General features: G+C 46.8%; 2 protein-coding genes across 9 annotated transcripts in view; one reads left to right on the forward strand and one right to left on the reverse strand.

Annotated features, from left to right (window-relative positions):
* AXDND1 (axonemal dynein light chain domain containing 1) overlaps window positions 1–11719 on the forward strand; it is a 38053-nt gene extending 26334 nt beyond the window's left edge. For 7 of the 8 annotated variants that reach the window (XM_083507078.1, XM_083507084.1, XM_083507082.1 and 4 more), the window contains 6 exons: window positions 3797–3907; window positions 4016–4177; window positions 6213–6350; window positions 8146–8237; window positions 9017–9165; window positions 11486–11719. In XM_083507078.1, the coding sequence (XP_083363204.1) occupies window positions 3797–3907; window positions 4016–4177; window positions 6213–6350; window positions 8146–8237; window positions 9017–9165; window positions 11486–11574 (741 nt within the window). In that variant the 3' untranslated portion in view covers window positions 11575–11719. Of the gene's footprint in view, window positions 1–3796; window positions 3908–4015; window positions 5334–5495; window positions 6351–8145; window positions 8238–9016; window positions 9166–11485 lie in introns of those variants that run through there. The other variant, XR_014527087.1, reaches the window with a different exon arrangement.
* The window catches only part of LOC310708573 (sterol O-acyltransferase 1-like), a 175369-nt gene that overhangs the window by 144603 nt on the left and 17188 nt on the right, over window positions 1–13578 (reverse strand). The gene's annotated exons all lie outside the window — the stretch shown is intronic.

A 13578-nucleotide genomic window follows, 5' to 3' on the forward strand; every position in this document is an offset into this window, starting at 1 on the left:
CTTTGTTGCTGTTCCTGCCGCTGCTGTATTGATTATGGTGATGGTGATGGTGTGAATTTATCAGATGCTGGTCAAAATTAAGTATTTTTTCCATAACACTGCCATATTTATTGCCCTGGAATGCCTTCAAGCCTCAGCACAGTGCGCAAAGGCTGTCTGGAGCAATGGAGATAACTTCAGCTGCTGGGCGCTTCTCGGTGTGGGGCTTAAAGCTGTCCCTCATTCGCAGCCTCTGGTGAGCTTTCTAGGTCAGATGGGGATGTCGGATGGCAGCCAGTCCAGCCATAACAAGAGAGTTGTTGTGTAATGTGGCTTCAGCCGCCACCATTTTTATTCTCCCAGAATACCCCTGGGCACGACATCAGAACCCCGAGGCATTCTGGGGTAATAAAGATGTCATTGTCTCTCTCAGCAGCTTCAGCCTGTCACTTCTTTGTTGAGCACTGGACCAAAAAGGAAACACTAAGCAAACAGAAAGGAGAGGATCAGCCGCTTTGACGGGTCTTCTGAAGCCCATGGCCCCACTGTGCCAAGTGCTGCTTCTGGGCCTGCCTCCCTGCACACATAGTTCTGCGGTCCCCATGTCTGCATGTAAGCAATGGCAAGCATTTTTCACATTCTCTTGTGAGCAGCTTTCCAGGGTCTGCGTGCCAGGGGTGGATGGGGCCGCAGGCAAAAGAGGACAAGTGGGATTCTTATGACTCTTAGCTTTTGCAGAGTAGGCATCATTCCAGCCACACAAAAGCCAGAGGGTTCTACATTTGCGGTTAACAAGCTGCCATCAAAATTTCTGTACTTCTTGGTGCATTGTGTACCTCTTGCCTACTTTTAAAGATGGCTTGCTCACAGTTGCCCACGGGCAATGCCGTGCGTACTTTTTAAAGCCCAGCCAGTTTTCAGTTAAGTGGTTTTTCTTACGCATTGTGAAATTTGAACTCTGTTCACGCTGCCGATCCGGGCTGTGGTGACCCTTGTTCAGGAAGTTCCAGGATCCAGCCTGCACCAGTGCTGTTAAGGGGGTACCTAGTTGGAGAGGAGGAGAAAAAGTCTGCAGTTGAGCCCAGTAGTGTCACAGAAATCATGACGGCGCATGGAAGGTACCCCCAATATTTCATGTTCCTCCCTAGGCAGGAGGAAGAAAAGGCTGAAAATTTGTGGTAGTGTCAATTATGGCAGCCATCAGCAAGGGAGGACAGGAGTCTCATGTTTCTGTGAGCCATTTTTGTGAAATAGATTGGAAAAGAGAAGTGTGGGCTGTTTGAAGGCATGCAGGAAGGTCTGGGCCACTTCAGGCTGAGTGGGAAGGTAGGCTGAGGCTGGGTTGTTTGTCTATCTTTGGCCCATGTTGCTTTTCCGACATCACTAGGGATGTTGGAGGATTCTGATGGAAACAGAAACAGGTGCAAAAATTGCTGCTCTTCACATCGTCTCTCATTTTCAGGACCAGGTTCACTTCGTGTGAATGAAAGCAGCATTGACTGACACCACTGTTTGTTTGTTCCAAAGCTGTGAACGTTACGTAATAACATTACAGAAACTTGATTGCGTTCCTCTCGTGCAACCTCTTTTGAACCCAGTGGAATTTGCTTTTGTATAAACATGCATCAGATTACCCTGTAAATCTCTGTGAGGCAATTGCAACTTCGCTTCCGCAAGGCGCCTACTGTTTCTTAATGAAACAGTTCCCATTACCTGGAGTTTCTCCAAGCCTTTTAATCCCTGCCAGTCATGTCTTCTGCAGTGTGCAAACTTTTTTTGTGCAATATTGTGTGTTTATACAATCTGCTGCTACTACTGCATGGGAATTGAAGTGTGCCCACATTGACATTAGAAGCCTAACAGAGCAGGCCTAATCCTGTCTTATCAGAAGTAAGTCCTATTGAGTTCAATGAGGCTTGCTCTCAGGCAAGTGGGTTCTGGATGGGATTATTTATTTATTGAATTTATATCCTGCCCTTCCTCCCAAAGGAGTTCAGGGCAGCAAATTCATAAGCCCTGTGATATGAGAAATAGCTGGTTCCAAACAAAAAGGAAGTTGGAATGAGTCTTAAGAGCACAGGCTAGACTCCTAACTATGTCTACTCAGAGGTAAGTCGCATTGAACTCTACAGTGGTGCCCCGCAAGACGAAAATAATCCGTTCTGCGGGAGCCTTCGTCTTGCAGGGATTTTCGTCTTGCGGAGCTCCGCTATCAGCCGATCAGCTGATAAGCGGTAAAACAGCTGATAAGCGGCTTTTAGGGCTTTTAGCGGCTTTTAGCGCTTAGGGGATTAACGGATAAGCGGCAATTTAGAGATAAGGAGCTTAGCGCCTTTCAGAAAAGGCAAAAAAAAAAAAGGGAGACCACGGAAAAAAATTCGTTTTGCGAGTAAGCCCCATAGAAAAAAACGTCTTGCGAAGCAGAAAAATGTCGGAAAGCCCTTTCGTCTTGCGCGTTTTTCGTTTAGCGGGGCATTCGTCTAGCGGGGTACCACTGTATTGTGTGAAAGCCAGCCTCATTTGGTGGAAAGGCAGGAAACAAATATAACAAAGAAATAGGTTCTAGTAATCAAATCAGTCTGATAGATGTGCAGTTCATGTCAGAATTCACAAAGACTGAATTCCTGGGTGGGATACTGGGATTTTGGAACGCTGGGGCTCTCTGGAGGAGATGTTGCATAGTGATAGCGATAGGGGCAGGGCATTGGCCCAATGGGACTTCAGGTTTAAGCGGGCCTTTAATAGTCATCCCTCTTAATCTCCATTTATGACAACAGTACCACTGAGAATGTAAAAAAATAGTGTTTTTCATTGGTGGGTGTTACACAAACAAGTAACCATTTCCGTTCCACCTTAAAAGGGAGCAGGTTGTTGTGTCACAGCCTGCGTATTTCCTGTTCACAGGAAGTTTATGTTTTGTTATATAGCTGTTGTTTTTCTCTCTGCGTCTGGACATCGAAGCAGGCAGTCATGTTTTCTTTGTTCTGACCAACGCTGAATAAAGTTGTAAATATGCTCTCCTGAGTGCATCTTTCGTTGTGCGAACTCTGCTGATAGAGCTTGCACGAGCCCTGGAATGTGGCAAGCTATTTCTGAGGCTCGTGTCGCTAATTGACTGATACTGCGTTTCTACAAGAGATCGATGGATCGGACGCATGACGGCATGGGGGCTTGATGGCCTTTGTCTCCCTGGCAGTATCCCAACAATCTGCAATTAGGGCAAGGGTTTTCCAACCCAAAGGCTGTTACTCCCTGGGCAGCAAATACATGGACCTATCGATGATAGTACAGGCGTGAATGACAGGTCACAGTATGCATTTACAGGGAAGATAATGGCTGGGATTAATGGTGGACCTCTCAAAAATACTTGTCCCCCTACAAAGTCCAGCTCCACCTACTGCCCATTGGGTTGGGAAGCTGAAATGGAGAGCCATATGCTAAGCAAAACATTGTACAACTTAAGATGTTTGGAAGCGATTCCTCTAAGCGTAGTTCAGCATAAGCAACTCTGTTTGAGCCCTCTGGAAGAGCACCACAGGGCAATTGTTTTTACAGTGGTACCTCGGGTTAAGAACTTAATTCGTTCTGGAGATCTGTTCTTAAGCTGAAACTCTTCTTAACCTGAGGCACCACTTTAGCTAATGGGGGCCTCCCGCCCCCGCCGCACGATTTCTGTTCTCATCCTGAAGCAAAGTTCTTAGCCCGAGGTACTATTTCTGGGTTAGCGGAGTCTGTAACCTGAAGCGTCTGTAACCTGAGGTACCACTGCATTTCCCTTTTGGTGATTGGTTGCTTCTTTCGCTCTCTCTTTTTCCAGACAGAGTGCTTGGATTGGATTGAAACCTGCAACCTCCTCCTGTCTGGGATGAAGACCACTCCCACCACTTTAATCAGCCAAGAAGACCTTGTTAGCCTGTTTGGGTTAGAGGTACTGGCAGAAATAACCTTTGGTGTGACTGGTGGTGGTGGCGCAGGGCTCTCTTCTGGCGCAGGGCAATATCTCAGAAGGAGAATTTCACTAGCAGCCTTTTTGCAGGTGCTTCAGCTGAAACGACAGCTGCCTCCTCGTCCGGAGCAGAGAGTGGAGAGCTCCACCACCACCGAGGTACATGTGGAGGAAGAGAAAAAAGACAAAGAAGCTGTGGATGTTCTAAAAGATCAGGAGGCAGCAGAACAGAAGCAAGCGTTAGAAGGAGAGGTGAGCATCTCCATTAGGAAATGTAGAAAGCTGTCCCTCTTCTTTCAGGGCTTCTTTCTTTTTCGCTGGGGCTCATGGCCGTGTGTTTATTGCTATCTGGTGGAAGTTTTGACATCATGAGAAGGGAAGCCTGCAGTTTACAAACAGAAGAAATATATATCTATCCCTCATGACTATGGAGAAGAGATTGGAGACCATATTGTGGATATGGAAAAGTCATAATATAGAGAAGCTACTTCCAGTTGGCCACACAGAAGTTGTTAATGGTGCCAGGAGTGGCATCACTGCTGGGCCCCTGGGTTGGCAGTGTGGAGGAAGCAGATTGCATGGATGGGGCTGTCAACGTGGCTGTTTTTCTTACAACTACGTCCCGCGTGATAAGCTCCCTTTACATATTAACAGGAGCAATGGGGTATTCGTTGGCTGCATCACATTGCTGGATATGTATGAACTGCCCATTTAATGCTTTGTGTTCTCCCCTTCTGTGACTTAAATTCCTTGCTGTTCTGATCATACATCCAACACCGCCCTCTTTGATCACTTCCTGAAAAATTGCAGAAGCTTTGAAAAATCTGAGGAATTGGAATTTGATGCCAGTAAATACTGGTCACTGAACTGAGAATTCCTTGCTACAGATTCTGGATTCTGGTTTCTTCTGGTGCAGAACGTAAGCAGGACTGTGGGCAATGCAGCAAAAGCAAGCCTCGCAAAGGAAAGGCACCCCCTTTCTCCAGCTGTTGGTCATAAAAGTGTCTACTTGAGTCAGAAACTTTATGCTACAAAGTTGTATACCACTTTATCTTTCTCACAAAGCATCCTGGGAACTGTAGTTTGATGAAGTACTGAGGATTCTCTTTTCAAGGGTGGTTGAGCATGTTTAAATATGGAAAGTGGATAAGCCAAGAGTGTATACGCTTCCGATTCTCCAGCAGCAGAGAATCAGCCCCAGAATTCATGCATGGTCTGTGAACCTGGGGCATAGGAAGGGGGGCGGAGGGGGCGGGTGACAAGATGGGCCCTGCATCCTCCCAGCTGTAGAGCGGCCAGGGGTGCGTGCAGTCCATATGGGCGCCGCTTGCGCGGTGTCCATACGGGCTGCCACTCTCACACGCCATCTGTATGGGTGTCCGTATGGGCTGCCACGTGTGCGCACTCTGTACGGGATGCCACTTGTGCAGCGGCCTGTAAATATGGAAAGTGGATAAGCCAAGAGTGTATACGCTTCCGATTCTCCAGCAGCAGAGAATCAGCCCCAGAATTCATGCATGGTCTGTGAACCTGGGGCATAGGAAGGGGGGCGGAGGGGGCGGGTGACAAGATGGGCCCTGCATCCTCCCAGCTGTAGAGCGGCCAAGGGCACGCGCAGTCCATATGGGCGCTGCTTGCGCGGTGTCCATACGGGCTGCCACTCTCACGCGACATCTGTACGGGTGTCCGTATGGGCTGCCATGTGTGCGCACTCTGTACGGGATGCCGCTTGTGCAGCGGCCTGTACGGTCGCCGTGCAAGCAGCAGACCGTATGGATGCTGCGTGCAAGTGGCTGCCCGTACAGACTGCACATGTGCAGCATCCCATACGGTCACCGCACATGCACAGTCCATACAGGATGCCGCACATGTGCACTTCGTACAGGCTGCCGTGCCCCTGGTGCCGGAGAGGGTTCCTCCGCCACTGCTGTGAACACTGACTCCAGGAGCTCCTGAACCACAATTGACAGCGTAGCCTTATGTGGAATATGAAAATAATTGAAGATTGTGTTGATCAGAGCTTTTTTTCTAGAAAAAATGGTGCCGGCACTCACCGCGAAGTTGTTACAGTTAAGTGCCACACTTTTAACATATCCATTAAAAAGGTACCAGTACTGCATACTGTCGAGTACCCCCGGGGGGGGGGGAAGGACTGGCGTTGATCATCATGATCCTTCCATACACCATCTGAGTCTCTTCTGTGCGCAGTTTCCTTGATGATGAGGAAACAAACATTGCATTGTGTGATCCTTCCATTTCCCCTTGCTCCTTCTCTTTGTCCTTGCAGGAACAGCCGCCTGTGCCCAGCACCAGCACTGGTGAGCAGGCCGGGAGTCTTGCGGTCACTTACCCAGTCAGATACATTGGAGATGATTCTAATGTGTATGTCAAAACCATGCAAGTGCAAGAAATCACAGTGTCACGGGTATGTATGTATGTATAAATAGATAGATCTTCTCTGGAGTGGTGTGTCTATTTGGAAGAAGGTGTGGCAGCTGCTTTAGAGGACAGGTTCTCAGTGTTAGTTATTTATATCCCACCTTGCAGCAGAAGAATCTTTATTTGCATCAGCCACTAGCCATAGCAATAAAACCAAATAAAATGAAGGTAGAGGTAAAAACTTAACTATAGAAAATACATTTGGGGGTTTACATCAATAATCAAATAATAGATCTTATTCTAATTGTCCCCTCTAAAAACCCTGCAGTTTTTGCTGTCACCTGATCATCTTGATCTGCTAAAAGAAAGGATGCAGTAGGAACGATTGAGTGACCTGGCATGGACAGTAATAGAGGGGTAATAACCTCACTCCTCAAATCTTTATAAAGATTGCAAGCCAGAAGCACACGAGCCACGGACTCAATACTGCCATCTCCACAGGGACATAACCGTTTTTCCAGCAGAATGTTTTGAAATCGACCCTCAAGTACAGTCGAAGGCAGTATATTCAATCATGCGAAAGTGAAAGCGTGTCTGTATTTTGAAATTGTTACATTTTGCAAATAGGGTGCCAAAGTGTCTAGGTGGAAAATAATCATACCATGGACAAAATTTCCTTATTTTGGCCAGATTATTCTGTCGCTCAGTGTCATATAGGCACTGTCTAATTAAATTATTTGCTTTACTGAAGCCAAATGTTAATAACTCTTGTGGTGATAAACCAGAAAAGTAGATTTTAGTCCAAGTGCTCCCATGACAATCTTGTGATACTAATGGCAGTAGACCAGTATATCCCATCGTTTTTCTCCAAGGAGCTCAAGGTGGCGTAGATGGTTCTCCCCCTCCTCATTTAATCCCCACGAAACCCCTATGAGACAGATTAGGCTGAGAGAGGCAGTGACTGGCCCAAAGGCACCCAGAGAGCTTCATGGCCGAGTGGGGATTTGAACTCTGGACTCCCTGTTGGGATACTGCCAGGGAGACGGAGGCATCAGGCAGGCCCCCAGTCGTCTCCGGACGATCCGCGGTCTCCCGTGGAACAGCATCAGTCAATTAGCGACACGAGCCTCAGAGACATTCCAAGACCCGTGCACACCCTTTCAGCAAAGCCTCCACAACGGAAGATGCAGACAGGAGAGCATATTTACAGCTTTATTCAACGTAGATCAGAACAAAGGAAAAACATGACTGCTTGCCTCCGTGTCCAGGAAAACAGCCGGAACAAAAGCTATATATAAAACGGAAGTTCCCAGCGAGAGCTGGAACGAAACAGGCATGTGATACACAACAGTCATGCCTGACCATTTAAGGTGGAGCGGAACTATATCCTAACACTCCCAGGTCCTAGTCCAACTCTATGGCCACTACAACACACTATTACAGCAGGAAAACAGATCTGGGAAGTTCTCCTGCAATGGCCCCATTGGAAAGAACTGCAGTGGTGCATGGACACCGTTATGGGGTTTTTACAGGAGATATTCTCAGGCAATTGTGCCCTGTATAAACCTTTTTTATTCTCAGAGGCAGAGTAATGGCAACTTCCAACTCTGTGCCTCTGTAAATAAAACAGTGCAATGAGTAAGGTAGGCCAGAATTATCTTTACCCCCATTCTGAAGATGTAAGGGATGAGTGAGCATCACTTGTCTAAGGCTACCTAGTGTGCTCATAGCTGAGGCAAGATTTGAGCCAGGGACTTCAGTATGCCAGTTCTGAGACAGAAAGTAGCCTGTTGATTTATTTCCTTTCATTTCCTATAAGTTATTCACTCTTCTTATTCCAGAGGGAGTTGCATGCCAGCCAGTGGACCACAAAGGCCTCAAAGAAGGAATTTGAGTTGCTGGCATCACTGGAAATTCTGGAAGAGCGACTCGTGTGAGTATAGAACCACAGGGAAGAGATGGATGGATGTGTGCATTCTTGTGCAGACTAGAGACTACAGGGTATCTTGAACAGGTGGCCTATGTGATTGCAGGTGTCTATTCTGCCACAACACATTCCATTTTTAAACAATAATAGGACGCAGGTGGCGCTGTGGTCTAAACCACTGAGCCTCTTGGGCTTGCCGATCGGAAGGTCGGCGGTTCAAATCCCCTCAATGGAGCGAGCTCCTGTTTCTCTGTCCTAGCTCCTGCCAACCTAGCAGTTCGAAAGCACATCAAAGTGCAAGTAGATAAATAGGTACCGCTCCTGCAGGAAGGTAGACAGTGTTTCCATGCGCTGCTCTGGTTTCGCCAGAAGCGGCTTAGTCATGCTGGCCACATTACCCAGAAAAACTGTCAGCAGACAAACGTTGGCTCCCTTGGCCAGTAAAGCAAGATGAGCGCCACAACCCCAGAGTCGTTCGTGACTGGACTTAACGATCAGGGGTCCTTTACCTTTACCTTTAGTGATATGTGAGTTCTCATGTGGTTTTGCAGTGCTAGGAATAGATTCTCCTGTAGGTTTTATAGACTTGCAATGTAGTAATCAGGTGTGGATTCTTACATAGGTTGCAGTAATATTGGCCGTTAGGAACATTTTTGGGGAGTGAAGAAGCAAGAGAAAATGTATTTTTCACAGTAGGAAGCGACCAGCTAGAGTAAATCAAATTAGTGTTACTGGTTTCTTGCCTGGTCAGGGCTATGAGTTCTTTCTGGCACCTACTCTTTCAGAGAGGCTGAAAAGCGAGCACAGCAAGCTGAGGAGAAATCTGAAGTCCTTCATGAGGACTTGGAAGAAGCTCTGGCAAAAATCCAGAACATGGAGGGTGAGCCACCAAAGCTGAAGGACTCTGAACCAAAAGAAACAAAACTCAAAGCAGGTATGGCTCAAGACTTGAAAGGTGGAATTGCAGGCTCTTAAAAAATGTTCTGGAATTTTAAGGGCAATTTCGTGCACCACACGTTTAGGCGTACATTTGAAAACATAAAATGTGAATGTGATAAACTGGTTTGCAGGCTCAGGTGTGTTCAAGGTACAAATGTGTCGGAGAACCAGGACTGGCTGCACTTGCATCTCAAGCATACATTTGGGTGGTATAATTGAGCATGCTGCTGCTGCTGCATAATGTACGAAATGGCTCAAAATAGACAAAACAGGCATAGGGAAGTCACGTGCTGCAACTCTTGCTGAGCTGTGCCATTTCAGACTACGTGTATTATATTTCCATGCTGCCTACCACACAATGGGAAAAAAATGTACAGGAAGTGTGCTTTTGGAGGAGAGCGGAGAACATTCCCAGATACAGGTTGTGCTAAATACGTTGTGCTAGCGCAATGGGATTCCTCCTCCCCTTGACATCCCCAAATCTGCTCTGGAAGGTTGGGGGGAACTAGAGGGCAGGCTCTGGCAGAATGCTTGGCTTGGCACTACTTTGGATACAACCCACCATCTTCCCCCCTCTCCACCCGTAGTCAGAAATGGAATGTTACTGCAGAAGTTGTCCCAGATGCCTTTCTGTTCCTTTGTTTCTGCTCTTAGTAAGTAAATATGTGCAGCCACTTCCCCATCATTACTACTCCCTGAAGGTTGCAAGAATCAGAATGATAGGCTGTACCTAAGGCAGGCTGGGGAGAGAGATGGTTTGCTGATTGAAGGTCTTTTCATTCCCGCCCCCTCAATAACAGCAGGCTGTTTATTTCTCCATTTAAAAATGGTAACGTGAGAATTAGCTGACTTGCCCAGTCCACCTCCTGAGTCTGATAGGGGAATCCTTTCCACACGGGCAACAAACAGAGGCCTAGTTCACACCTGTATATCAGTTGCTTGATTTATCTGTTCTTGATTAGTGTTTGATGACTGGCAGCTGTCACCTGGTCTGCCCAGGAGGGTGAGGTAGTAGACTGGACTGTGCCACTACAGACAGCAGCCAGGAAAATCACCTTTTTGGTTGTTCTTTATTATAAAGTGTATCCTGTAAGTAGAATGTTAGCACAGCAGGGAATGGACTAATCTAGAACTTTTCTCCCTGGTGTGTTAGGTTTCCACTTTCAGAAACCTATTCCGAACTTAAAAATAGGAAGCGTAATGCTGGTGGTCAACAAAAGAGGTTTAAAGACTGTCTCAAAGCAAAGCTTTAAAAATGTATTATAAACACTAACAATTGGGAAACACTTGCCTGTGAGCGCTCCAATTGGAGAACAGCCTTTACCAAAGGTGTCATGGGCTTTGAAGACACTCGAACTCAGGACGCAAGGGAGAAACGTGCTAAGAGGAAGGCATGCTTGGCAAATCCACACCGTGATCAACTCCCGCCCGGAAACCAATGTCCCCACTGTGGAAGGACATGTGGGTCCAGAATTGGCCTCCACAGTCATTTACAGACTCACTGTTGAGACCGTGTTCATGGAAGACAATCTCACTCAGCTACGAGTGATCGCCAAAAAAGAAGAAGACTTCCATCTGCATTGCTGAAGTGGCGCAACCCATTATGCACCCTCAATCTGCTACATGTGTAGCTCTGGCCTGAATAGGTGATATTTCTGTTGAAAAGCAGTGTGTTGTGGGGTGAAAGGAAAGTTCTTCATTGCTTAATAATGTCATAATTCACATGTCATAATTCATTTGATGCTGCAATCATGAAGTAATGAAGATGCATGTTATGAACCAACCCAGGGAGCTGAAGAAGCAAACTGCATTGCACTGGCTAAGAATGTGAGCAGGGAAGTCCCTAGTTGAACTCTTACCTAACCCAGTTGGTGGTCCGAGCAAGCTTTTATCAGCCTAAGCTGCTCATCTGCAGCGTGATACTGGTCGTATCAGGATTGTTGATTTACTCTGAACTGTCAAAGTACTGTGTACATGTCAGAGATCGGTGTGTCTTAGATCGTTGAAATAAGTGGGGTTGAGCACATAATGCTCTGTTGGAATATTCCCATTATGGATGAGGTTCCCACTGAGAACAGGTATACTTATGAAGTGTGAACATGACAAACATGGGTTTGTGGCTGCATATGCTGTTCATAACCATTCTTTGGGCAGCTGGGTTTGGTCTTGATTCCCTCAAGGCTATGCTTGGGCTGAAACCTGGACTTGTCACAGAGTAGAGTATGAGGTTTCTCTGAGCTAACTAGTTCTCATATTGTCTAGGTGTTGGCAATGTCAGTGTTTAAGTGCTTCTTGCTGTGCATCTGTCGTTGCAGAAGTTGTCGTTAAGGAGCAAACTGAATCACCTTCACAGCCCAGCACTCCTAAGCCACGAACGAAGAAATTCCCCAAGCTCAAACGATGAAGAAGAGGGTGACTTCCAGAAGGCCTTTGGCTCCTGCTTGTAGCTGGCACTGGACACAGATGGAGGGTTGTGCATTAGTGGCTACTTGGAATTCTCCCAGCTCTGTTAAACTATTTGTTCAGTACATGGAAAGGAGTTAACTCAACCAAGTGGGATTGAATCTCAGTTTCTGTTATTTATATAGAACATATTCAAGGTCTAGGTTGGAGTTGCCCTGATATTTCACTGTGTTTACCTATACAGGTTGAATTTAAGAATAACTCAATAGGAAATATTTGGGGGTTTTGTTTGAACTCCCCCCCCCCCAAAAAAAAGAACACTCGATCCGTCTTAGGAGTTTTTCACTAGTAGATGCATCGGGAGTGTCTTGGACCAAAGGGTTTAGTATCCGGTAATTGCTTGGCATGGGACGCGGGTGGCACTGTGGGTTAAACCACTCAGCCTAGGGCCTGCCCATCGGAAGGTCGGCAGTTTGAATCCCTGCGACGGGGTGAGCTCCTGTTGCTCGGTCCCTGCTCCTGCCAACCTAGCAGTTTGAAAGCATGTCAAAGTGCAAGTAGATAAATTGGTACCACTCCGGCGGGAAGGTAAACGGCATTTCCGTGCGCTGCTCTGGTTCACCAGAGCACCAGAAGCGGCTTAGTCATGCTGGCCACATGACCCAGAAGCTGTACGCCGGCTCCCTCAGCCTATAGAGCGAGATGAACGCCGCAACCCCAGAGTCGTCCGCGACTCCACCTAATGGTCAGGAGTCCCTTTACCTTTAATTACTTGGCATGATTCCCTTCCCTCAAGTTCTCTAGTAGTTCTCTTTGTTTACGTAAGGTAGGAGACTTAGAAGCACTTCCAAATGTCTCCCAAGCATAGCACAAGGTGCATGTACAAGCCCAGCCTTCCAAAGAGCAGGGAGGGATAGTTCCCTAATCTCATGCAGGTATTGGAGTTGACAGAAGCAGTGAGAGACTTCCACTGTTCCTGGCTACTCATAAAGCCTGAAGTAAACAGAAAGAAGACTCTTCTAGCTGTGGAATCTTCTGCAAAGGGCAGGCTATTCACTCACATCACACCATGCTTTGGAGACACTTAGAACTAGCCAGATGGAATCTAACTGCTTCTGAGAAGATCTTACCTTGTCACAAGATGCGATACTTCACCCAGATCCTGTACCTGTGCTGGAGGACTCGGGAAAGGGGAAGGCCCTACAGTTTTCCCTCAAACTTGGGTTCCCAGCTGTTGTTGGACTACAACTCCCATCAGCTAGCAGGACCAACGGTCAGGGATGATGGGACTTGTAGTCCCTATTATGAAGCGAGAAACTCCCTCACAACTTCCACGTTCTCTGTGGGAGGGAGGGTCACGGCTGCTGTCCTTTTTCACAAGTCATCAGGAAGAGATTGGTGGTTGCTAATGGCACTTGTGAAACCCTGATCCTTTGTGAATGGAAGGTGACTTACCAAATATTTTAGACTGATCTGGTATCAGTACTTTTTCTGTCCCAACACTGCATCCGTTCTACAGCCTTTCCTGAAGAAATGTGTCTTCATAGGGGAACATATTTTGCCCCTTTGTCTTCTCCCTCATTGCCATCCCATTCTTCCTTCAGGGGGAAATAAGAGCTAGCATGGTATTTTGAACAGGAAAGCAGAGTAAGCCAAAGTTTGGCTGCGTACACCTGTTCATGGCATTGTAAAATCATGGCCAAAAGATGCCATCTAGCAGAAATGAGCAGAAATGCAGCTTGATTTATTTAAGCACGTTCCACTTTCCTTTCTGCAGAGAACATAGGAAGCTGCTTTGTATAATTGGTTCATCTGACTGGTGCCAGATCTAGATCGGTACAGGCAATTTCCCGACGCAGGGCGTTGAGCTGAATGGTTGCAAAATAGCAATGTTACTAATACCTGTATTTATTTATTTGGTTGCCTACTCACAGTTAAGCCCTGGTCAGACAGGCGATTGAGTTGCCACAACTATGACATAGTGCACTTGAGAGCATGTGCAGAA

Source organism: Podarcis liolepis, assembly GCF_965112155.1.
Source record: "Podarcis liolepis genome assembly, chromosome: 6".
Classification (NCBI taxonomy): Eukaryota; Metazoa; Chordata; class Lepidosauria; order Squamata; family Lacertidae; genus Podarcis; species Podarcis liolepis.